Source organism: Acaromyces ingoldii, assembly GCF_003144295.1.
Source record: "Acaromyces ingoldii strain MCA 4198 unplaced genomic scaffold FA10scaffold_10, whole genome shotgun sequence".
Lineage (NCBI taxonomy): Eukaryota > Fungi > Basidiomycota > Exobasidiomycetes > Exobasidiales > Cryptobasidiaceae > Acaromyces > Acaromyces ingoldii.
In genome coordinates, this window is record NW_020290256.1 from 249,562 (window position 1) to 275,816 (window position 26,255).

Sequence of the window (26,255 nt, forward strand, 5' to 3'; positions counted from 1 at the left end):
AATTTGGACGTGCTTACGCGGATTTGATCGTGTCGTCCGCAACAAGCTCGCTCGAATACGTCGCAAGCAAGGGCTTCCATGACGAAGCGTATCCAACCCTACTGAAGATCTTGCAGAATCAACGAAGTGAGCCTGCAAATTACGCAGGACTTCGAAAACGCGCCGAGCGAGCAAGAAAGTTTTTCATCGTAGCGCACCTGTTTGGATGCTCAATCCTCGAGCGCGCAGAGCTAATCAACGTCAGTAAGATCGACACCATTACCTTCGCCATGCTCTCGTCGATTATGGCAAAACATATGGATATGGTTCAGCGAATTAAGCAGATCCACTGAACAGGCGGAGATTGATTCGAGGAGTGCCTTCGCTGGCTTCGTTGGACGTTCTAGTGTCGATGGGGCCGGTCATTATCCTTTTCTTTGAATTTCAGCCGCCGGCCTCTCCCCTTTACCTCCATTTGAAGTGGTCTGAGTCAAGGATTCATGCAGACTGGAGGCGTTGCCTTTGTTTGTGCTAGGTAAAGGGAGGCTTGGAGATTGGCCTTGTGGCCCTGTGGGCTTTAATGCAACTGTCCGTGATGCGAGTACGACCTTAGCTCTCCGAGCCTTGGCCCGATATTCCTTCTTTGAAAACCGACACCCAGGCAAGCTGCAGCCATCGTTTTGGGCACTTTGCAACCCGTCACTTCTGCTCTATTCTCTTGTCAACAATTTTCCCCAAGAGGTAATGATTTCATTCACTGTTCCTGACTTAGGTATGAGTTGTACTCCAACATTCTCGTCTGCGACAGCGCCACAAACGCGTTCTGGCTCCGATCAACCGATAAGCTTCTTCATGACTTTGCATGGGTCCAGTCCAGAAGCCATTTGTCATGTGTTGCGGAACATAGCTTCAGTCGTGTCTATTGCAAGTTGTGTCAACACAGTGAGAATGATGGAAACGAAAATACGAAGATTAGTACGAGAGCAATGGGAGCACTGGCAGCAATGGCAACAATGGGAAGAATGGGAAGAATGGGAAGAATAGGAACAAGGGCAACAGTAGGAACAATAGGAACAGTGGGAACAATGGGAGCGATAGGAACAATGGGAGCAATGGGAACAAGGATTCCACAAGGCGTATCTGGTGAAAATTCAGGCCAAAGTACAGGCCAAAGAACAGTCCGGCTCCCTCGAAAATCTCGAGGCTCTTGAAAATCTCTAGACTGCCAAAGTAAATTTGAGCATCTTTCTGGTGTTGCAGAGCTCTCGATTTAGATTCTGGCCCACGAACTGATTCTTAAATACTATGCAGCAGACAGATTGATGACTGTGAAATATTTACGTTACAGCTTCTTCCTACACGAAACTAATTTCCGGTAGCGTCTTGGATCGATCACACTCTCTGAGGTAGACGAAATGCAACTTTGAGCAACCACAAAGATCAAGAGAGACGTTTGTCGGAAATCCTGTGTATCTAGCACTCGGTGCTAGACCGGAGAAGGCCTGTCTTTGAGTATTGTTTGGTGTTGATTTAGTTTTAGAATCTCTCCGTATACTTGACTGACACTTGTCAAGACTTTAGTCGACAGCTTGAAGGCAGAAGCGTTTAAACGTGGCTGCAGACTTTCTCGAGCTCAACAAAACAAGTCACTCTTTGCCATTGAGTCCTCTCTCGACCTTACTGGAGCATTTCGTTGCCGATTTGCGAATACTCGCTGGCTGCAATCTCCGCAGCAAGCTTGCAGCCCTTTTTCGAACCTCTCAAGGGACATCATACATGCAGAATGAAAATAAAGCCGTTCCCTTCTGTGAACGACATCTGTGCACGATCCTTGAAACATGATGACTAGCAAGACTATTCCACCAACGCAGGGCACATGCACATTGATAATACTTATTTATTCTGGTCTTAGACAAGGTTGCAGTAGCAGCATTGCCAGGACACAGCGTCTGCCAGAACAACTGACAGCTCTTCAGAGATCTTCACGTTGGGTTGAGCTATTCTCGCACGGTCTTCAGACAGACTTTTGTGTATTGGAGGTCTGCATATGTCTCAGCTCAAGAAACACACGGGTGATGCTACACCGTCCCCATAGCAGCAACAGCAAGCATTAAAGCCGCGCCGATAAGAATGCTGAAGGGGGTTCTTGAGTTGATGTCGTTGCTGTTATCGCCCTTGTCGGTTGACTTTGGACATGCTGCTAGAAGGTAGTTTTGTTGTCAGTCCTAAATCTAACCTTAAACTAATCCCGAATTTTATCTTGCTCTAACCTAACCCCATCAATCCCGCCACGGGTCGCCAAAGCCTCACTTGGCACTCGAATTCGGTGTCCGGTGGGCCTCGCATTGGCTTCGGCGGCTATCTTCCTTCCGCTTGAGTTCAAGTCGGATAACAGCGTTGGCAACCTGGACTGCGACGCCAACGCTGCATTTAAGATTGACTTCACCCGTTGCCCGTCTTTCGGGAAGAGCCCCGCCGACGCCGCATACACCGACGTTTGCGACTCGGATAATTTTTTTTTTACCTGACGTGGACCGCGAGCAAGACAATAGCGCGCGTAGGCGCCATGCAATCAGGAGCTCTTTCTTTCTCTTCTGCGTGGCATTGCTTCCAGCGATGTCACAGAGGCGAAAGCTTCGGTGACCAAGCTCCTCCGTCACATCGATGTGCTTCACGAACAGACGAAGGTAGTCGAACAAAACTCTTCACCTCACGTAGCCTTGGCACGACTGAGTCTTGTTCAGTTTTATGATGCCGCTAGTCGATGCTCGTGACCCGGCCTTTCTTTCAACTCCCCGCATGGACATCGGATCGAAGGTACACACTCGTCAACGTCCATGCCCAGACCACTTCGCCGTTGCCCAAGCGCGCGTAAGAAAGGGACACTCTGTAGCCTCGCGAAAAAAACATGCCAGAGCGGTCTAAGCTCGTTGGTACCATGCAACGCGCCCTTCAAAGAAGGATGCCATTATCTTACGATTGGAACACTTGGTGATGTAACAAGTCTGAGGGTCCACCGAGCAGTCGGTTGAGCTGACAAATGAAAAGGGTTTCGTGGGGGGCCCAGAGGGGGCGGAGATGGAATAAAGGACACTCGACATCGCGGATGGCACTCGACGAGTGGCAGCGAGAGGAAGCCCAGACGATAGGGAGCAGCAGCTGCACGTGCTTGTCGTCAGCAGCCTCACCGAGCCGGCTGCCTGCGCAGCTCTGTCACCAGCTCGACTCCTTCGAACCCAGACACGGATTCCACGCAATGGCGTCGACCCTCGCTCGACGGGCGAGACAGAATCCTTGGGCGACGTGCGCAGTGGGTCACAGCATCGTAAGGGCTTTGAAAAGGGCTGGGCGACCGAGGCCCTGGGCTGAGGCTTCCCCTGCCTTTCTCTTTCCTGACCAGGGGCCACAGCACCTTCACATGGGCCGGGCGCTCTTCGGGCGGTTCAGTACCTTTCGCGAATGGGTGCTCCGCAGCGACAGAGTCTATCGGGACGTCGTGGGCTGGAGCCTGATCGAGGATGACGGTCTGTTTGGCGTGCAAAGGGGAGCGCTGTGGGAGGCCAACAGTCGGTGGTCCACGCTGCACATCCTCCCCGCTCTGACAGTCGTCCAGGTCGGCCTCGTCGATCTGCTACGCTCCCTGGGGCTGCGTCCACAAGCCATGCTGGCGCACAGTGCCGGTGAGACGGCCATGACCTACGTCGTGGCGCTTTTGGCACTGGCGACGACGCGGCCTGGGCCACGGCAGCCGAGGTCGCCGTCCGGCTCAGCGTCATCCGTGCCGGCCTCATGCCCCAGACGGAAGCAGAGGGCGCGGGCATGATCGCCGTCGCCTGCTCCTCGCGACGGGCCTCCAAGCTCATGCATGCGCTGTCGCTGTCGCTGGACATTGCCGCCATCAACGGGCCAGAGGCTGTCACGCTCGCGGGCAAGCGCGTCATCCTCGACTCGTTCCGTGCGCAGGCAGTCGCACAAGACGTGCAGTGCACCATGCTGAGGACCAACGTGGCGGTCCACAGCAGCTTCATGGAGCCGCTGCGGGAGCGCCTCGTCGCACAGGTCAAGGAGCTCTTCGCAGCACACGGTCTCGACAAAGGCCAAATCCGACACCAAGCCAGCATTGACGTCTTCTCCTCCACCGTGAGGGAGGACGCCTTCCACGGGCCCTTTGACTGCGACTTTTGGTAGCGAAACACGCGCAACGTGGTCCAGTCTGACGACTGCTGTCGCGCGCTAAACCGTTGCTTGACTGGCGCCGCCGTGCTCGAGCTGTCGCCCCACCCTGTCCTGGGCGGGCTGCTGGAGCAGCAGGCGAGCACGCCCGCCTGCCTGCCTGCGCTTCATCGGGCAAAGAGCACGAACGATGAGGAGGCGTGCCTCGAGACCGACGTGGTCGCCTTTCTGTCCACGGTGAGCGAGCTGTTCCGCCGCGGGCAGCATGGCGACCTGGCCGGTCTTTGGGTACGACCTGCCGATGGAGGACGGCCTGCCGACGCACAAATAATGTTTGAGAAGACGCAGCTGCCAGTGCAGGTCCCCAAGGATGAACTCGCCCACCTGTGACGACGGCAGCGTCTCTGCGCCGACTCGCCCGGTCTCGCTATCTCGGCCGACATCCTCCCTGACCTGGCCGAGCATACCGTCAACAGCGTGTCCTGCATGCCTGCTGCTGGCTTCATGGCTGCTGCGCTGGAGACGATTCCCGGGTGCTGCGAGTTGCGCGGCATGCGCATCCACGTAGCAATGCCCATCCACATCCCGGCCCCGGGCGAGGCACCCTCGAGGCTGTCGCTCGACAGGCCGCATGGCAACAGTCACTTCTCCCTCGTCTCACAGAGCGTCTCGGGGATGAACAGCTTCGTCGAGGTGGGTCCACACATCTGATGCTCTTTCTGCCGGCACCTGCTCACTTTCCTCCAACACAGACGCGCCATGTCGACGGCCGCTACTCGGTGCAAGGCGCGTCGCTCGGTGAGGCCGAGGACATCAAGGCCATGAACAGTCGCTGCCCAAAGGCAGTGCCGGAGCACGAGTGGCTCCAGATTCTCGACAACCTCGTCCCCCAACTCGGCTGCAACTTCAAGCGCATCGACGGCGTGCATGTGGGCGACGACGAGGCGATTGCAAAGGAGCGGCTGCCCGAGGATTGGTGAGTGATGCGATGCAAGCTGTCTCCTCCAAGGTCGCTGATGGGACATGGCAGAGGCTACCTCGTCGACCCGGCGCTCATCAACGCCACCCTGCACTTCTCTATTGCGCCGTGCTGGTACCCCATGACGGCACTTCCCAGCGAGATCTACCTTCCCAAGCGCGTGGTCCGCGCCCGATTCGATGTCGACGCACGGCTGACCCCTGGCGACACGTCCTGTGTCCACGTTCGCATCCATTCCTGGAGCTCAGAGAGCGTCGCGGCCGACTGAAAGCCCCTCGAAAAGTCGGGCTATGTCGTCATTGCTCTGGATCGGCTATTATATGAGCGAATTAGCTTTGCGTACCCGAGTCCACCGGACGTCAGGCTGGCTTTGCATCGGAAGCCCGTGGGCTTCGCTTCCGACCGGCTACTGTGGGAGCAGGGAAATTGCATCCTAGAGCCTGTGAAAGGACACGCATACGAGTATCGCGCACTGGACACTGATTGCCTCTTCTACATCAACCGTGCCGCCAATGAGCTGCAGCAGCGGGATGCGAGCATGCCCAGGCATCGGCAGCGCTACCAGGAGCATCTGATGGGCAAGAGTAGGTGCGCACGGCAGGTGGTGGACAAGGTCGACATCCCCGCACCACGACGAGCAGCAGCAGCAGCCCCGCCTCGTCGTCGCTGCCGCGGACGACTGCCTTGCCGCGTGTGGACTGACGCCCGCATGGAGCACCCGCACCTGCACATCGCCGCCGTCATGGTCGAGGCAGGTGTGCAGGGCTTGCCGTCTGCTATCGACGACGCCCTCCGTCTCGCTCTACTCGAGCCAGAACTGCTCGCGACGAGTGGCGCCAGCGTCAACATCCGTCGTTTGGTCTCCATCGACAGCCCTCAGCCCTGGTTGCTGGGCAGCTCTGCCTTCGATGTCATCAGTGTAGGAGGCACGGGCGAGCTGCACGTGACACCAGACCGGCCTGGGCAACGCTCTGGTTCACGTCGTGCAAATTGTGCGTCTTGGTGCCTGGGCGCTGGCCACGGGCCCCGACAGGTGAAAGCGCGTCTTTGTCAACGTTAGGTCAACCGAAGGCGCTCCATCTGCCATCACCGTGCCCGAGGGGAAGCTCATCGAGGTGCCTCTCGGTGTTGACGTGCGCAGCATCGCTTCTGCGATCCTGCGCTGCATCATGAAAGCGTAGTCATGCAGTCAAGCAAAGGTGGCTGTTGTTGAGAAAGGCTTGCCGTCGGACTTCCAGCCATCGGATCTCCAAGCGCTCAGCGTCATGAAGAGCGCGGAGCCCTTTGACGAAGACATGGACCTTGGGGCGGATCTCGTGCTCGTCTCCGAATAATTGTGCGTCTCAGTCTGCAGCATTTTCGCCAGCTCTACGACAGCGTCATTGACTTCAGTATAGAAGAGATCCCGTTCCTGAGCATCTCGCTTCGAAGCGCTGTGCAACAGTCTTCGCTACAATGGCGTCCAACCATGCTTCCGAAGAGCAAGATGTCAGAGAGTCCCTCGGACGAGTGTAGCACTCCGCTTGGTACACCTCATGTATACGCGAGGTGTGCGGCAATTTGTCTTCACGTCTCGCGGCGGTGGCCACGCCTTTCTCGAGTGGGCTTCTTCGTCGATCGGTTTGACTTTGGCTAGCTCGAGCAGCACAGCGATCTTCGATTCGAGACACCGGCCATGGATGCAGTCGATGGTGTCGCTACCCGTCAGCTCTGCGCCGACAATGATTTACAAGGCGCATTCTTTCTCCCGCTCGCCCTTTTCGACAAGCGCCTCAATGATCTGACCACGGCCGACTTTGAGCACGTCTCCCGGCCCAAGCTGCATGGGCTCGAGGATCTCCTACGCCACCTTACCGAGGATGCCTGGCTCATCGCCACCGCGAGCCTGTTGTCGCTGCACGGCAGCCAAGTTCCTGCAAACTACAGCGCCACCAACATGTAGATGAGCCTCGCCAAACGGCCCCGCGGCGTGGCCATGCTCGTGCCCAGCATTAGCGACGTCGGCACCTTTGCGCGCGCCACAGCCCAGGAGAAGAGCGTGTCGCGCTCGAGGGTCTGGGTGGACGCGGCCTGCTCCATGGACGAGATGCTACTGTGGCCATGGGCGACACAGTCATGCTGCACTGGGATGTCGTGCCAGGACTCTTTTTGTCATTGCGCGCCCAGCACTCTCTTTGTCGCCAGCTCGATATCTCCCTGCTCGCTCGCTTCAAGGGCGCCATGCGGCACCTGTGCATCCACCTCATGAACCAGCGCATCTCAACCCACACCTGCATGGCCGCCAGCGTCTCGATGCGGTCGCTCTTCGCCATGCACCTGGACATGGATCCGAACGAGGTGCGTGACGACAACGCTCTCAAAAATTACGGTTTCGACTCGCTCTCTGCTTCGAGGCTGTCGGCCGCCATTCGACAGCACTTTGGCGTTGACGTGAGTCAGCTGCAGCTCCTCAGCGATGCCAACCTCGGCCGTCTCGAGGCACTCGCTGCTACTGCCGGACATCACCTTCCGTTGCAGAATCGCGAGAGCCGCGAGCTGGATGCCGACGACTGCGTCGTCACTCTCAACAATGTCGCCGATGGTCAGAATCTCTTCATCCTCCACGGCGGAGGCATTGTTATTCGGCACTTCGCCACTGGGCTCTTGGGCTGCCATTTCCCGTCTTTGGCGTGCGCGGGACCCAACTCTCTGCCATGCTTTGCAGTGCAGACGAGATTCTCCAGAACTACGCCGACCAGATCCGTAGGGTGCAGCCGCAGGGCCGTACCGCCTAGCTGCTTTTTGCCTGGGTGCGCTCTGGATGCCGCGGCGCCCACGGCTCGTGTAGCTGCTCAAAGAGCAGGGGTAGGCTGTCGAGTCGCTCATCATGTTCGATAACAGCCCCGCCTTGCTTTTCTGTCCCGCCGTTCACGCGCGCCCTCGAGCGCAACTTCTTCCGCTCCGATGCCCGTTCGACTACATCTTCGCCTGCGACAGGTCGAGGAAGACGCCGAGCCGGCCTTTGAGCCTGTGCTGCTCGCTCAGCTCCGCAGTGAAGAGGCCGTGCCCTGGAAGCGTCCTTCTGCAACGCAATGGATCGGCAGCTGCGCTTTGTCCTACGCCTGCTCTACCCCCGTTGTATCACAGACTGGTCTCGTTTTGCAGCCGACGTGCTCGCCTAATGGCTCCGGCGCGCGCTCACGCTTCCTATTCGCCAGTCAATTCAATTCTGTCCATCTCAATGAGAAACAGCCTCCTCACCACGCGCGGATATCGCGATCCCGACACTAATCTCAGGGCGACATGGCTACGTCACTCCTTTCCGATAATGTCACAGCTCTGTGCCTCGATGGCTTCCACTAAGGTACCTTCGGATGTTCCGAGGCCGAAACATCTAATGCTGCCAAGCCGCTCATAGACACCTGCATTGGTCATTTTACCCCTCTCAATCCTTCGATTCTTATACTCGCTGTACAGTACAGTATCTTATTCCATCAGGGTGTTTCAGCGCAGATAGTACTTACGAGGGTATACGGGTGCTCAAATGACATGCTTTCGAGACTGGGAAGAGACATGTTGCCCACCTCAAACGAGGTGGCAGGGGGGCAGTTACGATGATCGGCAAACATACAATGTATTCGCTGCGTCTGACCTACTATTTTCCGGAAATTGAAAAAGCCAAGAAAGAACAGAGGAGGTTTATGGAGATTAACGGCGGCTTTGCATCGGCTTAGAGGTAGAACTTGTCCGACCAACTCTGGCACGACGAGCCAAAGACTGTGGTCACATCGACTACAGAGCTGAGCTTCTTGGAGAAGGAAGCCCTCTGTCCCGAGGCGCCGGCATCTGTGTTGCCGTATTCGGCAGGTAGGCATTCGTCGTGCGCTCGTCGCGCTCACACTCGAGCCGGCCAGGATGATGATGGAGCTGAGCGTCGACTTTCGACATACTCCGTGGCGTAGAGCCCCATAGCCGACCAAAGGTGATGCTCCCACTGCTGACTTACTTACCCGAAGTGGCCTGGAAGCTTTTGCTGTTGATGTCATAACCGGAGTTCTCGCTCGACCATATACGCACGCTCACGATGACGTATCCACTGCCGGCCGAGACACCGACGTCGCAGTCAGGAAATCAGCCTGAATATGCTGGCCAAAGAAGAAATCGACAGCTCCTTCAACGTAGGACTTGGCACAGACTTTAGCACCCCTCTGAGCGAGCAGTGTGCCTTGGTAGCCCTTGAAGTAAGCGCCGTAGTAGCCCCGTTGGCCGGTCTGGGCGCTCAGTGCAACCACGAGAAGCGACGAGCTGTTCTCACTTCGTGGGCGCGCTGCCCTCCACCCATTGGCTGTCAGGAGGCAATGCCTTTTCTTAGCAGGACTTGTGCAGCAAGAGAGGGACAAGAACTCGAAACGTTCTGCTTTTAAGGTGTTGCCGGCCTGGTAGATCCCTACTGAAACTCAAAGACTTTCCATTGGAGTACTGTGAGCTGCATCCACACGTTGGTACCGTGGGAATTCGGTAATAGTGTCAGGCCCCTACCTTCTTCCACTTCTACTTATGACCCTTCGTGTTTCCGACTTTCTGACACGCCACTGTTACTGCTGCATAGCGCGGACACACTATGGCGACTAATCGTCATTGCGGGCAAACTCCCGCAGAATGCTACAAAAGCGACGCTATCTCTCCGTAGACAATACTATTTTACCTCCAATCGTTGAGCGAGGCCTTGTAAGAGCATTTTCCTAAAGAATGTTTTCGAAGCTGCCTGTTCGCTGTCGTGTAGAAATACTTGCTACATCGCCCAATGGGGACGTGTCCGTTCCCTGCTCAGCAAAGTGCTTAGACCCTAGACCCTAGAAACAGAAGGTCTGTTTTGAGCGTTGTGGCAAAGGTCACCGCAGATACAATCTAGGTAGCTGCCGAAAAACATACCTCCTCTCATTCAACGAGCTTGACCTCTTCGCTATTCTTGATGCAGCAACGAGCACAACCTTCCGTTGAGCAGAGTACTGGTGGCCGCTTCGCGTGTGTTGCGTTCCTAGGCTATAGCCCATCAAGTAAGGTCTACCTTGTGAGGGACACAAACTCGTTGCCGGCGCATCTTCTAGAGACGACCGCGAAACCTGGGTCGAAGATGGTGTACGTCGTCAAGTGCCTTTGCAAGGTCGGCTTCAACAACGAGGAGCGCAAAAGCCAAAAGCAAGAAGGCTTCCTCCATGCAAACGTATAAAGCCATCCCTCCGTTTTGACACTTCACGACATTTTCAAGCAGGACGATGACCGTCGGTTTTGTCTTCTGCTCGAGCACTGCCCTGAAGGTGATCTTTTCATCATGATTGCGATGAGACAACGTTACACCGTTCCGAGATTCCATCAGCACGACGAAGGTCTCGATTTAATTCTTGCAGACGACTCACAAAATTTTCAACAGGACAGAGAATAACGATAAAGCGAGAGTTGGGCCTCTTGATGGTCACCAAGTGAGCGTCTTGCCTATGCCTACGTCCACAAATCGTCCAGAGTCCTCCTCTCGTGCTTCGTCGATTATCCGAATTGCTCGCTGCGCTATGATGAGGAGCTTGGCTCCTTTTCTTTTCTGCTGAAAGCGATAAAGAATATTTCGTCGCTTCCCTTAATGGTATGCAAGCAGACCAGAGGTCCGTGTGGAGCATCAAGGTTATGATGTCTTTCTCATCTGCCGCAATTCTAGCGCCCAACGCATTAGTGGTTGACTTGTTGATACTGTAGCTAGATCTTCGCGAGGAAGATGGCTGAAATTGTCTTGCATACTTGCTTGCGAGGAGATTATGATGAATTTGGGGTTCTTCTTGGAAGCCTTGAGAAGCGAACGCATGGTACAGAAGAACGTCAAGGGCGCGTGATCTTCTCCAATCAACGAGTGCGCAGAAGTGTCGGAAAATGCCTCTGAAATCAAGCGCTGCGAACCATCTGCCGACCGGACAGGACTCAAAAAGCGCTCCATGATCGAAAAGTCTAAGTTAATTTACTGTTTGCACTGTAGATCACCACATCAAAGCATTCTATACAGTGAATGTAAGGATCTTGTACAGCGCTTCTCGTGCATCGCTTTCGATTTGTTTGCTCCACTTTCTTGGGATCACTTTTGAGCCATTAGGTGTCTGCTTGGCCTGCAGTTCCTCGATAATCTCGCTCGGTGGGTCTGTATAGCGGCCAGGATCACGGTGTCGGAACGACTTAAGTATGTAGATATCACCGCTTTGCAGATGCTCTGCGTAACATCGGTGATCAGATATACCAATTTCGAGAACACATGATCGTGTCGTTACTGCAATGTTATGGTCACAAACCACAATGACCTCGGCGATTGGCCAGGCCTTTCTTTGATTGTTTCCCTGACTTTATCTCATTCATGCGGGGCGCCGTGAAGAAGACCACCACACATATTTGTGGATGGGAAGTAACAGATTTTCCGAGTGTTTTGCACCTCGCGACTATTCCGACTCCATGATCAGAAAATTCGGCTTGTGCATTGATATACTATTTGCCAGGCGCAGACTCATTGCCATCAAGCGCCTTTTGGCCTAAATTATTATTTCAGGTATAAAGAGAATAAGCTCGATTTCGATTCATCAATTTAATAAGATCTGTAAACCAACCCTTGATAAGTCACTCTCAGAAGGGTTCCGTTCCGTCAGGGTCATTCACTCAATGTTCATTATCCTACTTGTGGTCTAAAGACCATGTGCATCACTTCAACGCAATGCACGCCCGAGCAGTTAAGAATCCGATGATTGTCTTCCCGACCATTCTTATCTTCCGCGATGACGAGTCGTGCAACCACCGCAAGGCTGAGCGGTCGTCGAACTTACCAAGAAGAGTGCCAAGAACGTCACCTTATTGATTTGCGTCGCGATCTCAAAATGGCCTTGTTTCCAAATCCGCACAACCTTGCCCTCTCTGCATGCTGCAAGATCTTGAGCTTATAGCGCCTGTGAGCGAATCATTGCGAGCTGTTGAATGTGACCGTGTTCACTTGTACAGGTGTAAGAGAGACTGACTAGCCATTTCTGACCAACCAAAAGCCTTCGATAGGAGGTTTGTGGATTTCGATCCGGCAGCTGGTTACATGCATGTCGCATAAGCCGATGTATCAAGAAGTGCCGCACTTCTTGGTGACCATTAAATTGCGCAGAGCGCATAAACCAATTTTGAGGCATTAGAGAAGCGTGGCTTCCCCAAGTAGGTCTTAGTGACGATGACGAAGTCGAGCGTCACCGATCTTCTGTGCTGAACTGACTTACTCTCTCAAAAGTCGGAGCTCAACTTTTCTCACAGGGATGGTTTAATGCCACCAGCGAACAGGCGAAAGATTTCATCCTTTTTTCCCGGCTATGCCTTAGGCACACACTTGAGGGTCTTTGGTACTCTGGCGAGCGAACTTGCATCTAAGCGAGCTTAAACGTGCTCAAGCGACCCAGGAGCCGTCGTCTTGCAAGCAAACGTAACCCTGCTGAGCGCCATGTAAGTGGTGATCGGCAACAGTTGAATGTTGGACGTCAAAGTTTGATGAAGGGCTCTTGCTTGCTTCAAGAGTAGCGAGTCATTGCTCACCCGTATGTGAGAATTGTTCACCTTACAGGTCGCATCAAAGTTCCCCTATGTCCTAACTCGCAGTAGAAGGAAACTCGCAATAGCAGGAAGTATAAAGAATCGAGCCTTATCTGAGCGATCCGGAAGGACGGCAGGAGGCAGCGGATGAGCAAGTTGGCTCTCAAAGCCAGTGCAGTAAGCATCCAGATTATTCAAAAGCGCATGCTATGTAAGCATGGGCAACACCTTACTTCTCCATCGTCTTGGCCTGAGTCTTGATCCACTCCAGCTTCTGCTCCTCGACCCGCATGATCACAATTCATCACTTGCAAGTCTCGCAGTCAGAGCGCATAGTCTGGCTTTGTGAAGAGCTTGGCATACCGTACGACACTGAAGCTGCATAAACGTGCTCCACTTTTCGCTCCGCAATCTATTAGGGACGTTACTGCGCTAGCTCAGGCTCCGGTCCTCGAAGACAATAAAGTCATGCTAAAGGAGTCAAGCGCTATCATTGAATACCTCATGAACAAGTACGGGGGCGGAAGGCTGTCTTTAACACCTTTCCATCCTCGATTTACCGACTATCTCTACTGGTTCCACGCCTCGAACTGCAAACTACAGCCACTCGTTCTGCTCATTCTCCAGCTTTCCCAAATTCACGACGCTGGAGCCCGTCTCGCGAGGGCTCAAGAGCGACTAGGTGCACTCCTCTGTCTTCTCGATGATCACCTCGATGCAAGATTGTGGCTGGCAGGCGATGATTTCACTGCAGCCGATATCATGCTTGTCTTTACGCTGACGACCATGCGAGTCTTCTATGGTCTTGACCTTTCCGAAGGGCGGAATGTGCTCCCTTGCCTCGAGCGAAGCTCTCGAAGGGAAGGCTATCAGCGCGCAAGGAATAAAGGTGATCCAACCTTGGAGCTCATGATCGAGGGCCGAGCGCCCAAGCCATATGTAGACCGGCTCAAGGAAGCGCACATCATCTGACGTAGGCTAGTGTGGAAAGGAATTTCGTACCCATTTATCAATCTCGTCGGGTCCGCAAACCTGTGTCACTCTGTGACGAGCATCCGAATGTATATGTAAGGTAGAGTTTTTGAATGCTCCTGCACATAAGGACTCCTTCGCGTTTGGTGCTACGGAGCCGGCCTCAGATGAGACGGGTATCTCCGGTATTTGCCTTTTCAGCGATTTCGCTTCACGCATTCGCTACAATACTCTACATGATTGCATGACGCTGAGTAGAAAGTGAGAATTGTGGGAATAGAGCATTGTGAGAACAGAACGTGGAGCTCTTGCTGAATTCTAGCTGGCGAATTTTTGGCGTTACACTAGAGGTATGGGTATACCTCCTTTCGCAAGCCGAGATTATGCCGGGGCACCACGGTGCTCGTCACGAATGCGACGGGTCTCGTGGGGTCCAGCGTCGCCGCCGAGCTCCTTGTGGCCGGTTTCAAGGTGCGCGCCGTGACCCGCGATGCTGCGCGCGCCAGGTTCTCAAGCAGCACCTCGAGTTGGAATTCGGCTCGGCCACCGTCGAGATCGTCGAGGTCGCCGATCCGTCGGCCCCCGGTGCGCTCGACCATGCCGTCCAGGGCGTCTCTGGCATCATACACGTGGCCATGGATGCTTCCATGAGCACGGACCCCGACGCGGTGATCAACTCTGTCGGCAGCTGCAGTACCAGCCTCTCCGAAGCGGCAGCCAGGAGCAAGGACGTCAAGTCGGTCGTTCTCACGTCGTCGAGCGTCGCTGTTTTTGGCAAGACGGGCAAGCAGCCCATCGTTGTGGATAAGCAAGCAAATCAGGATGACATTGTCCCGTATGCTTACAGTGCGAAGGACGACGATCTCTCCAAGGCAGCTGCCGTTTGTGAGTCTTGTCCCTGCGTTACCGGAGTGTTTGGCATGTCTGAACTCAGAGTAGTCTCCTGCAGACATGGCGAGCAAAGTCAAGGGTGAGCAGGCTGCATGGGCGCTAGTCAAGGGAAAAGGTTTTGCTTTCAACAACGCCCTTCCCTACTGGGTGTCTGGCCCGCCAGCAAACCCCGACCGGGGCCTGTCTGCACCATTCTTTACAACGTACGGCTGGCTGCGCCAGCTTGCAGAGGGCAAGTTAGCACTTAGACTGCCCTCCACCAGTTCCTCACCCCGCCGGGCTTCTTCTGCAATGATGTGCGCGACGTGGCACGCGCTCACGTGGCTGCCCTCGTAGCCGACGAGATCAAGGACCAGCGCATTTTTGCCATGACGGAACTCTGGTCCATCGAGGAGCTCGCCGGCGCCATTCAAAAAGGCCAAGCCGCACCTGCAATTGCCTGACTAACAGGGCGACGCGTCAAGGAACGACATCCGCGTGCCTAACCATAGATACAAGGATTTGCTCCAGCGCTACTACAACAAGGCTCCCACCTCGCTCGACGAAACGGTGGCTGCTACTGTCGCTGATCTTCAGTGCCTGGAATAGACATCGTTGCCTGTACACATTAAAGCGGGCGAGCAGGCTGTTGTTGCTTGCACACGTTGGTGAACCACATGAGCAGGCTGTAGTTGCCTGTACACGTAGATGAACCAGACGAGCAGGCTGATGATAAAGCCGTAGCTCAGCAACATCCTGTGTAAAGAGGGCCCTGACCGAGCAGCTAGGAGCGAATCTGTCAAAGACGCCTTCTTCAGATATCTTTCGACTCGTGGCAAATGCAGAAGCCAAGTGTATGTTGACGAAACAAAGGCGAAATTAGGTGGAGTACCCCGTCTTTTTTTTCACACCTTTTCGTAAATGGCAAACTCCTTGTCGTCATCTGGCACTTTTAGAAAGTCTTTGTACCCTACATGATCTCTTTTGATCAGTACAACATACATCACAAGGTCGCGGGCCGCATTTTGGACCATGCCGTTGTCTACGTGACCCAACATTCAACGCCCAAACATTCGACAACAATGGAATATGTTCAAGACGCATCTTATTGGTTATGTCTTCTCGCATTATGCGTATATACCAATCTTGGAGAGGCATTGTGAGTACCTTTCACTCTTCAAGAAATGTATTTTTGCATTATGCGTATATCTCGATCCTGAACAGGCATTGTGAGTACCCTCGACTCTTCTACAAATACCCAAAGGGATCGATGTTGAGGTCTCTGGGAATGCTCAAATTTGCTTCTCTGACATTGAATAAATGAGCGCTTACTTGTCGTCCGTCTTCCCAAGACAACGTGAATTTGTATCTTCGTACGCATGAATGGGTGCGGTGCGACAGTAAATCTTTGCTAATTTGAGGACGTATCTGACCAAGTCGCCTCTACTGAATTTCGGGCCTGCTCGGGTTTAGAAGGTTTCTTCTGAGTGTGAGACGTCTCTTGACCTGGCCCAGAATTGCACATAGGTTCTATACACGCTCTGCGTGTGGCTAGCGCGACCATCATCAATGACGGAACGAATGACCGCTCCGCTTGTAGCGTCCTAAGATGCGCAAGGCACCCTGTGCTTTTAACACGCTTTTGGTGGGTTTGAAGTAGAATCGGTCCAACAAAAAAGATTTGTACATCAAAAAAAATTCGAACTGGGGATTGGGCTATCATGAGCATCACGTGCATGAACAGCTTATCCCGAAGCCTCGCTTATCATGAGAAACACGTGGCTCACGTGAAAAGTGAGACGCTGTAGCCACATTCATCTCACTTTCAGCTGAACCTCAGACAAATTGCAATGTCGCAAACAAGGACGTACGATCTTGCGGAGACTTGGTGGCGTGGTGGAAGCATCGAAGTCAAGTGCGTGCTTGATGATGCTCACTTCAAGATTGTCAAGATTCCGGAACAATTTATAAGGAAAGGGGGAGACAACACACTCGCCTTCGTCCACCACGTCATACAGCTTTTATATGTCGAGCGGGGCGAGCTTCGATCCCCCTGTGGTGGAGCGCTCGATCTATCCGAAGAGCCCATTGAATCATCACAGTATATCTTTTCGAGCATCGAGGAGAATTTAATGAGGCTGACACCAACCCGAGGGCCTGAGGGCAAGAGTCCACTGCCAAAGCCAGCCAGTTCTGTCAGCGAAAGCACTTACAGCAATTCGAAGCACACGACCTCGCGTTCAGGCCAGGTGAGCTTTTTCGGTCGACTGACGAGCTCATAGGATGGATTCGCTTGCAAGTTGCTTATCATCTATTTCAGTCTAAATTTCGTTCTTCTCTTTTAGCGAGAGATGGCCGTTGTATCCTCACTCACTCTGAACGCAGCCGGTGCACTTCTGCACATGTCGTTCCTGTGAGCCGACTCGATGTGAGTTCATCTAATCAGCATTGCGTAAGATCCATAATCGTAGTGACTCTAGGGATTGAGCAGGTCTACAAAGCGATACTTGGTCTCGAGCTTGAAAATCAGCTCTACGCAACGTCCATGGGCTTCTTGATTAGAGACGATCTCCACGGAGCGTATGACAGGTACGAGTGGAGTTGGTACTGCAAGGTTAGAGCTCGCAATGCAAATGATCCAGGTCAGGAACTCACGCAATAATTTGCTCTCCGCAGGACGGCATGTATTATCCACATTTCTTCGCATTGGAAGACCCGGAGATGGAGCAAATACATGGACGGAGGATTGATCCGAGGACCGAGATGCGAGTTCAGCCTCGCGAATATCTAGACCCACGTTTGGCCGACTGGCACTATCGTCAATGTGTCCTGGCAAGAATCAGAGGTACCGCAGAAGGATTTGATCTGGGACAAGCGCTGGAGTAGGAGAAATGGAAACAAGCCTTTCTATGTCTTCAAGCAATAAGTCTTGGACGGCGGTCTTTCTTCCCCACGTATCTCACATGCGTGGCCTCACAACTTCCATAAGTATACGCACACCACTCAAAGTTCCTTTCTGAGTCTCTTTTACGTTGCTGGTCATGAAGCTGAACTGGAGAGTTGGAACCTTCCTGGTCCACCGCCAGATCTGGAAGTGCGCACGAAGCCAGGCAAAAAGCGAGGAATATTCTTCGAGAGACCTGGAGTGCTCAAAGAGCGGGACAGCGACGGAAGATTGTTCATTTCTCCAGCCGACCCTATTACCACAGTAGGAAGCCCGGCTTCACCGTTTGTCAATGCTGTCATCAAGTTTGAGCTAGCTCTGAGAGACGTGCCTCCTTCTTGTGAAATGGTATGAAATACAGAGCTGACTCGCACTTTTAATCGTAAGGGCGTAGCCTAGCCTTGACGCACTGCTCGTAGTGCCATGTTAGCTAAGAAGAGGATCAGCAATCGCTCCTTGTTTGTGCTACCCCGTGAGAGCCGGACTTACAAATAGAGGGTTGACGGCTGAGCGTCGTATTCTTCGCCTTTTGCTTGGAACATCGACCTTATATGAGCATCTTTGAAACAAATGTTGTCGACAAAAGAGTGGGCTATGAAGGTACCTTCTGATCTCAAAAGTCAAGAAGAGTGATATCATTTTCGAGCATCCCTATACTTATATAACAGCACGTCATGACCTCGTCCTCGACCACTCATCTCACTTGGACATAGTCGCTCCGCTCAAAGCGATCGGAGGTCCTATGAAGCGTTCTCAAAAGCATGGAACCGTTTTTAATGTCGTCACTGCTCATCGTACTGTCGTCCGACATTCACGGATGAGCTGTAGCGGAACAAAGCGCACAAAAGTCAAGGGTGAAAGTCAAGACGAGCGTATTCTTTTTTTTCTCTTGTCACTTCGTCCCCTCTTGACTTGGGAAGAATGTGACAGGCCTCGATGTTGGCCCCAAAAACGTCAACTTGGTCTGTGGCGACGCAGAGACCTTTGTCTCTGCCTTTAAGAAGATTGCAAAATTGATTTTGAAGAGTCGAAGGCGCAATATTGATATCAACATTAGTCACTCTTAGGGTTAGGGTTCGAGTCTCATCTCCTGTAGACCTTCATTCAAGCATTCTGCCAGAACAGTATCAGGCTCTCCTCCGCTCCTTTCGGCCGTGAGATGTGACGAGGGTTGAAATATAATATTGTCAAAAATAGTTCGTAAGACTTGAAGAAGCAAACAGCAAAAATGTCACCCCCACACAAGATATTGAGCCTGTCGGTAGCGATGTTGTAAAGGTAAAATGCAGAGGTAAGGGCTTCTGGGCCGCTACTGACCGCATCAAGGGCCACTGTCGTGACAACTGTGACGATGACAGAATGTATCTGCGCTAAAATCGTACTCTGTCAAGCTTGATGATCCGCGCTGTAATTCCCGACTGTATCTTGTATTGAAATTAGCTAATCGCGAAGGTCTTCGAAATCGCCATCTGCCGATTGAAATTCGTGCGCCTGGCGTCGGTGTTGGGCAAAGATGTGGACTAGAACGTCGACCCGTATGCTGCTGTGCAATGACGTCTGTCGAGGAGGTTCTTTGAGGCCCGCCTTCTTCCCGTGCAACTTCTTCGAGCCCAGTCTGCAGAGGTGTGCTGAGGCCAGGGTGACCCTCCGTCGCCATATTCAAAAGAGGGTTGTCTGATGAGAGGTGCTGCTAACTCCATGCTCGCGTCATTCCGTTGTTTTCGGATGTGGCGCAAGCGAGCAACAAGCTCATACAGTAAGCCGATTCCTATGATAGACAGGAAAGCAGTGGTGAGCCAGGCGAAAGCAGTCCGTTGGCAAAAGCCAATGGCGCCGCACCACCATGCCAGCTTCAGCTTTTCCCAGACCTCGAGTGCGGCCGCTCTCTCCGCTAAATCTGCTATATCTGTACCGCCCGACAAGATCAAGGCAGACTGTACGGAATGTTGGAGCTCATCGCTCATCTTGTAGTACCTGCCGAGAAGAGGCGATCGAGCACGTCAATACGCCAACGGGCACCGAAATCAAGAGGACGCTGGTCAATCGTGCAATCGAGGATTGCCAACGATCCGGTCTCTGCTGAAAAGTTTGCTGCTGAAAACGCCATGGTAGAGTCGGGATCGAATGGAACATACCCCAAAGGGAGAAACAAGCTGCAAGCCACACGAGCAGCCAAGGGTAGAGAAGCAAGAACCCAAGCATGAAAGCACTGGTGTGGCCGCGAAAGATAGGGACGACAATAGACTCGGAAACGATCCAAAATGCTCCAAAAAGAAAGTCGAAAAACTGACGGTCGCACCGACAAGCGCACACAAGAAGGATCAGATGGAGCAAAAAGTTCGGGATCTACTTTGAACAAGGACCTTTCTCACCAGTCAGCAATTGGTGTTGTGAGGCACAATGATTATCGCTCCTCCGCACATCGTAGATTGAAGACGAAAAAGTTTGAATTGTGGATCCGCTTGAGCATAGTGACAATGCCTATGAGTATGATGATGGCAAAGCAGATGGTGTGAAAGTAAATCTGCACGAAATAGGATTCAGGCAGGCGCAATTCAAGGAATGCATCGAGAGATTCAAGCAATTGGGCACAGGTCTGCACATTGTCGTGCAGCTGAAGATCGCGCATACCAGGTCGCCAGTCCAAAGTATTGGCCTTTGTGAGGTGAATGATGTGCATGGCTGAAAGAGACGAAGTAATGCGATGGTCAGTGGATGAGAAGACGTGTACCGAGGATGTGACTCACGACTTAAGGAACTTCGAAGAATTTGCTTGCCCACCACCCGTCGATTGGCGACCTGCGGCGTGAATAGAAGATAAGCAAAGCTATAATTGAAACCCTTCAACCCAGTGCCACGGTCCTTCTAATCTCTCTTGTCGCATTGATGAGGTGCCCAGACTCAATATCTCTCAATGATTCTCAATGGTGCAAATGCTGATGCGCTCGAGCCTGTCGTTAAAAGCTGCTGTCAGAAGCGACGATGCGTGCCAGAGCGAGGAGGTAGGAGATAGCTTCCTCTGTTAGCCTTGAGCCTCTCAGGCCAATGTTTGCCGCGTTATCATCCACTAAAAGATTCGCTTAAAGCTAAAAAGGGTAAGGCAAACGGTCCAGATGGTTGGTCTACCATTGTCTCGTCATCTACGTGCTATCTTTATCTAAGCGTGCTCGAGGGTGCGACAACTTTGTCCACAAGCGGTGGCAACGACCTAGACGCTAAACGACACAGAGCTTCTTGAGACGGAAGGAGTATTTAATTTGTGCACTACATATTTGTCCCGACTATCTTGTTTAGGGAAGATGCTGCCGAAGATGGCACTAGACTAGTTGAAAGTTTTCTCATTTACGCGGCATTTAAGCCACTATTTTTAGCGGGTTTCTGATGTCGTTGCCTCTATATCAATGTGAGAATTCATCAGAGACGCTACAGCAACTGGGGACAATGAACAAGTGGGACAATGACAAGTGGGCACGAAGACAAGTAGAAGTGCGTTTAAGCAGAGATACTCACCCCACACACTACGTGCACATGGGTACAGCAACGAGTGGGATTGCGATAATGAGGTATTATAGCGGGAAGGTGCTTGCCCCACCGCTAGTGCAAGTGGGGACAATGACAAGTGGGGTTGCGATAAAGAAGCAAGATTAGGAGGAGGTGCGAATGCTTCTAAATTTGAATTACTACGCACGAGAGGGTAACATTCAATGATAGTCTGAGACGGAAGTCACATTCATTTTGTCCAGTCGGAAGCGAAATTTCTCAACGGCGCCCGCCGTCTGTGCATGGTTATGGTCGACGCCAGAATTGAAGGGCCAGTAGGGAGAATGGCGTCTGGTGCCGTACCAGAAGATGATTGTACTGAGTATTGCAGTGAGGTGCTTTGGGAGCCCAGTGAATCTTCGCTACCCTGAAAGTGGCGCTATTGGTTACACAACAGTAGGGACGACCAAGCTGGGTATGTCGAAACGGCGAGTGATCAGCGTGAATTTGGCCGACCTCCCCATCGTCTTCTGGCAATGCAGAGGGACAAGGCAAAATAATGCTCGCCCTCTGGTGCTACCGAAGTGGATGACAGCCTCAGATTGCACCGAGCTCTACATTGAAACAAAGGTCCCTACTCTCTGCGTCGAGCAGTGAAGAGCTGAGAGACAATTAGGTGACACATGTACACCCGCCTCTTTCCTTCGTTCGGAATTCGGATCTTCGCGCCTACGCTAATTCTTCTTCTATTACCCGGAAGTACTTTTTGCTACTGGCACCGTCCTCCTGCTGGATAGACGCACTCAATACCTCTTCTCTCGCAATGCATACAGGGCACGATTCCGTCGCATCTGATTTTTCTGCGGTTACAGAATTGACAGGCAACCCTGACCCTTTTTTCCATCTTGTTGCCGGAAGAGATCTGACCGTCACTATTGATTGTCTCCAATTTGCCGGGATGCTGTTGCGGACGTCGCCGTTTTCGGTCCTTTTGCTGCTCGTGTGGGTAGTAAACAAGACATCGAAAGCACGCTTGGCACGTTTGGCGTTGTCGGCAACCTTGATCGTGCTCGCCGAGATGATGGAGGAACGAAGGCTGCAGGGAATCATTTGCTCCTGCAGGAAGAATTGTCGAAACGAAATTTCTGGGCTCGATGAACGACGGCGAAGACGCTATAGCCAAGGCAGTGCAAGGATCGATAACTGCAATTTTGGAGCAAGCACCCAATTGAGGCTCAAAGGGGGGAGGTCTGGAGTAAAAAAGGTGATCACGGGAACTGACAAAGGCGTTTGCCGCGAGACGCGATTCCCGCGAACAATTGTCGGTGTCCCATATCGAGAAATGTTCTCCCGAGTCATTGAGAGAGCAATAGTGACAAGAACTCTTGAATGCGGAAACATCGATCGCGTCGTCGGAAGGTTCGGAAGGGGAATGACGGTGGACAAAATGAGGCTGATGGATTGCTTGCTTCAAGCTTTGGTGCTCTGATCGACATGACGTTGGCTGATTTGGAGCACCATGCTGCCGTGAATGGCCAACTCGCGTCGAAGACTGGCACGGTTTGCATTGGGACAATGCGTCATACCATTGCCGCACATCCAGTGCCACGGGGGATTTTGCGCCTGCGTGAAGGTCGAACAGCGACGAGACAGAGTGTCTGCTCAAACGCCACTCCGGGGCGCATCGGCCGTAGTCAAGCTGCACACGCGCGGGATTGAAATTGATCCTTGGCACTAAGGGCGACAATAGTGGACGTCGGATAGCGGTGTATTCTTGAGCTGTGACAGAAGATCGCTGCTGCTTTTGTTGCTCATGGCTATCACAATGACATTGTTGTATTAGTTGCTGCTCTCCCTCCCATGCTTGCTCCGCGTATCTACTTGGATCTTGACGCCTGCTCCTGAACGTCGAAATCCTGATAGATCTGAAGCTCTTGCCCATTGTTATCGTGCATCGAAGAGTGCCCAATGGTATTATCATCGAGGGTTGCTTGAATTCCAGAAAAGCCATCAGTCTTGGAGCTGATCGATGACAGCTGGTGAGCATCTTGAGGACATGGAAGCTGTTCGAAGGAGATGTATGCAGGCTTCGGAGCGCTCGTGAGACCATCAAAGCTGTGCGGTGCTGATGTCAAGCTCATGCTGACCTGCTGCGAGGAGGCAATCTGCGGCGTGGGCGAGTCCCGTGCGTTGAGCAGAGCTGTGTAGGTCATTGTACCCCCAGCAGGGGTGGCACTACTCGTGAATCCTTCCATTGTATTTAGGAATTGGGCTCGAGTTGCCAACGTCGGATTCCACCGAGGACGTTGTTTAGTGAGAGAGCCGACTTTGTCTTATCTCTTCTATGCGCTTCGACCTCCAGCGACCTGTCCAAAAGGCAAGAAGAATGTCCAAAGGATGTCCAGAGGTCCAGAGTCGGACAACAGGTATCTTCTGGTGGGCACTCTCAATTGGCGGATCAGCCTCGTTCCTGCACCAAGCGTCAGAACTTGAGAAGAGGTCGAGATCGCTTCGCTTCGGAAAGGCTGAAGTAGGACGACGAACGGGCTAGATCGTCACAGTCCAAATCAAGAGTGATGGTGTACAGGCAGCAACAAGTTGTACCACCACGGCACCACAATATCTTCTTATGCACAAAGGTGAGCGTTATCAGGTTATGAAAATTGTCGGGTTAAGCGCGACAATGCAATGCTCTTCTTTTTTGAAGGGACTGTTCTCACATGCAAATGGGAAGACTAAGCATAGATGCTCCCCCGTTGTATCAATAGTGATATAGAGAAGCAGATCAGTCGACGCTAAGGAAAATTTGGATAAAGGGTGCACATGTGTCAAAGAAGCTGAAGCGACTCGTTGCTAAGCACTAGAAGTTCTTCCTCTTGCCGCGGCACCCAGCTTGGCCTTTGGTGTGTTTGATCAAGATAACTTTTTTTTCTGCAGTCCTGCTGCTCGCACCGACTTTTCTGCTCGCTCTGTTGCTACAATTTTTTTTTTCACGAACGAAAAGCAAAAGCACTCTTCTACGTGATTCGAGCCTGCCATTTTTAGAACGAAAATATCTCAAACCTGATTTAATATTCCACTCCATGATTATACTGCTGATGAAAACATCTTGCATTATGGAGCAGGAGAGGTGGGGGAGGGGAGATTTCAGATTTTTCAGGATAACATCTCGTGAAACCGACCTTTCTCGCGTTGGTGGCTCGACACTTGGGCCTGAGAAGTTTATCAAAATTTGACCAAAACGATGAGCAGACAGATTTTTCCGCATCCTTAAGACCACGAAGTGATCTCTCAGTCGATCGATGATTGAGCATGGTCAGGGAAGGCGGGTTGCAAGGTTCAGCTCAGCTAAAGGTCAGTCTGATCTTTATAACGAGGAAGTACAATAGGCAACATTAATAGCTGACATATGCGAAGCGAGTGCGTGTGGCTTGCCGGCATTGTCGACGAAACAAGTCCAAATGCGACGGGGAGCTGCCATGTGACAGATGCTTTTCACGGGTTTTCACCGCATTGTCACAGGAATTGAACAGCAGCAATCTAGTCTGGTGCAAGGCAAGAACAGATGCGATAGAGGATGAAGCCAGAATAACTGCGGCCCAGCATTGTTGCTATGATCTCAATCAAAGACGTAGAGGTCCGAAAAAATGTGCTGTAAAGTGAAGGCGTAAAGGAGATAGATGCGAAAATCACAGTGCTGCAAAGTTACAAAGGTCGATGAGCGTGTTTTTCTCATCTCATCATTTCGCCAAAATATAGGAGCTATGTGGTAGCTTCTACACAGAGCAGACCCACCAGGCTTTAAACAATTCTAGCACTATTTCAAAAGGTAGTCATGACCATGGACCGTGAGGACAATTGATTCTGAATTCTCCTTATAGTTTGGCAGGAAGTCGGAAACGCGAAAATCCAGCTCGCGTTCGACTTTTGCCCCCTCCCCCCCTCCTGTACCATCAGCCTATAAGATCGAGCATCAAGAGATGGATGAATACGGTACATGCCTCTATTAGTCCGGCCATGATAATTTGCCTTTCGTACGCATCGTTCTCGCTCGCCGTTGTTGAAGCCAGATTTAGACAGATCGACGACCGAAAAGCACATGTCTAGCTGCTCAGGTAAATATTTCCTCTGCGCTTAGTGACGAAGTTTTCGAGAAGATCTGGAAAGTGGCTTCTTCATCACTCTGCTCATTAAGAAATACATGATAGCATACTTTGACCATTCAAAATTCGGCTCAGGATCTTGCCCTGTACTTCCTTTGTGCGTCCCCAATGTTGCCACTATGAAGGCGCAACTAAAGACTCGGATCGTGGTTTAGACAACCGAAAAAGGTGCGCAAACGAAGCGCGCGACTCAAAATTATGGCTCTTCTCGACACGTTCGCTTCTCGATTGCCAGCGATCACGTAGAAAAGCTCGGGTTCTTTCGCATCTCAGAAATTGGAGAGAGCCACTCCGGCAAAAGAGAAGACCTTTCACTGCGAATTCAACTGGGGCGTGACAGATAGAGAATCCCGTGCTAGTCACGTACCGGACCCCAAGTTTCGACACGCTAGGGCCTTTCTTTGAAACGCAATACAGTTCACAGTATTCGACTCCGACTTTGCAAAATTGAGCTAGTATGTCATAGCTCTAATCTCTGCATGCGTAGGCTTGACACAAGATGGCGGACTTGACGATCAAACACGTTTAAAAACGTGACGCCGATAGAAATAAGCCAGGGGAAGTGTTGTGCATGCTGGACCCCAACTCCTCCGCTGAAAGTCGGACTGATTTCCCCGTTGCTTGTGCTGATATGCCATGAACGCGCCCTTGTATGCTGATTCATCAGCATTAGAATCGCAATTCGGAGTGAAGGCATGTGTCAGCTCCTTCGGTTGGATGTCATCCGCAAGTAAGCCTGATTCCAGTGTCTCGCGCCAGTGGGAGGGAGGGAAGACGGAGCAGTCGAGCTTGGCATTCTGTCACAAATTCGGTGATCAGTAAGTTATCAATCTCACTTTCTTTGAAACAAGTCTAATGCGAACTGGTTGCTCGACTAGCTCACGTGCGTTCGTACTCAGTGATATAAATTTTCGAATTGTAAACCGTGTCGGCACTTCTTTCTAGACATGAAAATTCTGCCGGCTGTTGCCTTACAGATCCAGGTCCTTTTCATAGATTCCCCACTCCTCTACTCGCACTCCTGCCGAAGTTCATTCTGGTGGTCAAACCGTTCGTACCGATTGTTTCCATTGTTTCCATTGTTTCCATTGTTTCCATTGTTTCCATTGTTTCCATTGTTCCCATT

At 52.2% G+C, this 26,255-nt stretch overlaps 8 protein-coding genes across 8 annotated transcripts; 5 read left to right on the forward strand and 3 right to left on the reverse strand.

The window, feature by feature from the left end:
* The first annotated feature begins 3,117 nt into the window (after window positions 1-3,117).
* Window positions 3,118-4,183, forward strand: FA10DRAFT_256820 (FabD/lysophospholipase-like protein). The gene is made up of 2 exons (XM_025519824.1): window positions 3,118-3,682; window positions 3,733-4,183. The coding sequence occupies exons 1-2, from the start codon at window positions 3,236-3,238 to the stop codon at window positions 4,165-4,167; spliced, it is 882 nt and encodes a 293-aa protein (XP_025373912.1). The 5' UTR covers window positions 3,118-3,235; the 3' UTR covers window positions 4,168-4,183.
* Window positions 4,184-4,453: 270 nt separating this feature from the next.
* Window positions 4,454-5,487, reverse strand: FA10DRAFT_51668 (hypothetical protein). Its single transcript, XM_025525540.1, has one exon. The coding sequence runs from the start codon at window positions 5,364-5,366 to the stop codon at window positions 4,794-4,796; it is 573 nt and encodes a 190-aa protein (XP_025373913.1). The 5' UTR covers window positions 5,367-5,487; the 3' UTR covers window positions 4,454-4,793.
* A 1,319-nt stretch (window positions 5,488-6,806) lies between these two features.
* FA10DRAFT_304822 (hypothetical protein) lies at window positions 6,807-7,905 on the forward strand (the record flags this gene model as incomplete). Its single annotated transcript, XM_025525399.1, has 3 exons — window positions 6,807-7,069; window positions 7,156-7,800; window positions 7,836-7,905. The coding sequence occupies 3 exons, from the start codon at window positions 6,807-6,809 to the stop codon at window positions 7,903-7,905; spliced, it is 978 nt and encodes a 325-aa protein (XP_025373914.1).
* Window positions 7,906-8,840: 935 nt separating this feature from the next.
* Window positions 8,841-9,749, reverse strand: FA10DRAFT_263217 (hypothetical protein; the record flags this gene model as incomplete). The annotated part of the gene is made up of 4 exons (XM_025520187.1): window positions 8,841-8,956; window positions 9,121-9,143; window positions 9,194-9,455; window positions 9,731-9,749. 4 exons carry the CDS (start codon window positions 9,747-9,749, stop codon window positions 8,841-8,843), a joined length of 420 nt encoding a protein of 139 aa, XP_025373915.1.
* Window positions 9,750-12,990: 3,241 nt separating this feature from the next.
* On the forward strand, window positions 12,991-13,672 carry FA10DRAFT_291802 (hypothetical protein; the record flags this gene model as incomplete). Its single annotated transcript, XM_025524370.1, has 2 exons — window positions 12,991-13,064; window positions 13,120-13,672. 2 exons carry the CDS (start codon window positions 12,991-12,993, stop codon window positions 13,670-13,672), a joined length of 627 nt encoding a protein of 208 aa, XP_025373916.1.
* Window positions 13,673-13,759: 87 nt separating this feature from the next.
* Window positions 13,760-15,006, forward strand: FA10DRAFT_263218 (NAD(P)-binding protein; the record flags this gene model as incomplete). The annotated part of the gene is made up of 5 exons (XM_025520188.1): window positions 13,760-13,767; window positions 14,053-14,143; window positions 14,179-14,557; window positions 14,622-14,710; window positions 14,827-15,006. 5 exons carry the CDS (start codon window positions 13,760-13,762, stop codon window positions 15,004-15,006), a joined length of 747 nt encoding a protein of 248 aa, XP_025373917.1.
* A 1,373-nt stretch (window positions 15,007-16,379) lies between these two features.
* On the forward strand, window positions 16,380-17,849 carry FA10DRAFT_270070 (hypothetical protein). The gene is made up of 4 exons (XM_025522988.1): window positions 16,380-16,791; window positions 16,863-16,970; window positions 17,034-17,156; window positions 17,219-17,849. Exons 1-4 carry the CDS (start codon window positions 16,393-16,395, stop codon window positions 17,426-17,428), a joined length of 840 nt encoding a protein of 279 aa, XP_025373918.1. The 5' UTR covers window positions 16,380-16,392; the 3' UTR covers window positions 17,429-17,849.
* A 3,886-nt stretch (window positions 17,850-21,735) lies between these two features.
* On the reverse strand, window positions 21,736-21,900 carry FA10DRAFT_235358 (hypothetical protein; the record flags this gene model as incomplete). Its single annotated transcript, XM_025519026.1, has 1 exon — window positions 21,736-21,900. A coding segment is annotated over one exon (165 nt), but the record flags the coding sequence as incomplete, so codon positions are not given.
* Window positions 21,901-26,255: the final 4,355 nt, after the last annotated feature.

What these genes read in the sequence shown, in the direction of transcription:
- FA10DRAFT_270070 (XM_025522988.1), top strand. Translation starts at nt 16,393, where the DNA reads ATGTCGCAAACAAGGACGTACGATCTTGCGGAGACTTGGTGGCGTGGT. An exon ending in CGACCTCGCGTTCAGGCCAG is followed by an intron (nt 16,792 to 16,862) that starts GTGAGCTTTTTC and finishes CATCTATTTCAG; the next exon opens with TCTAAATTTCGTTCTTCTCT. An exon ending in AGTGGAGTTGGTACTGCAAG is followed by an intron (nt 17,157 to 17,218) that starts GTTAGAGCTCGC and finishes TGCTCTCCGCAG; the next exon opens with GACGGCATGTATTATCCACA.
- FA10DRAFT_51668 (XM_025525540.1), bottom strand. Translation starts at nt 5,366, where the DNA reads ATGGATGCGAACGTGGACACAGGACGTGTCGCCAGGGGTCAGCCGTGC.
- FA10DRAFT_256820 (XM_025519824.1), top strand. Translation starts at nt 3,236, where the DNA reads ATGGCGTCGACCCTCGCTCGACGGGCGAGACAGAATCCTTGGGCGACG. An exon ending in AGACGGCCATGACCTACGTC is followed by an intron (nt 3,683 to 3,732) that starts GTGGCGCTTTTG and finishes ACGGCAGCCGAG; the next exon opens with GTCGCCGTCCGGCTCAGCGT.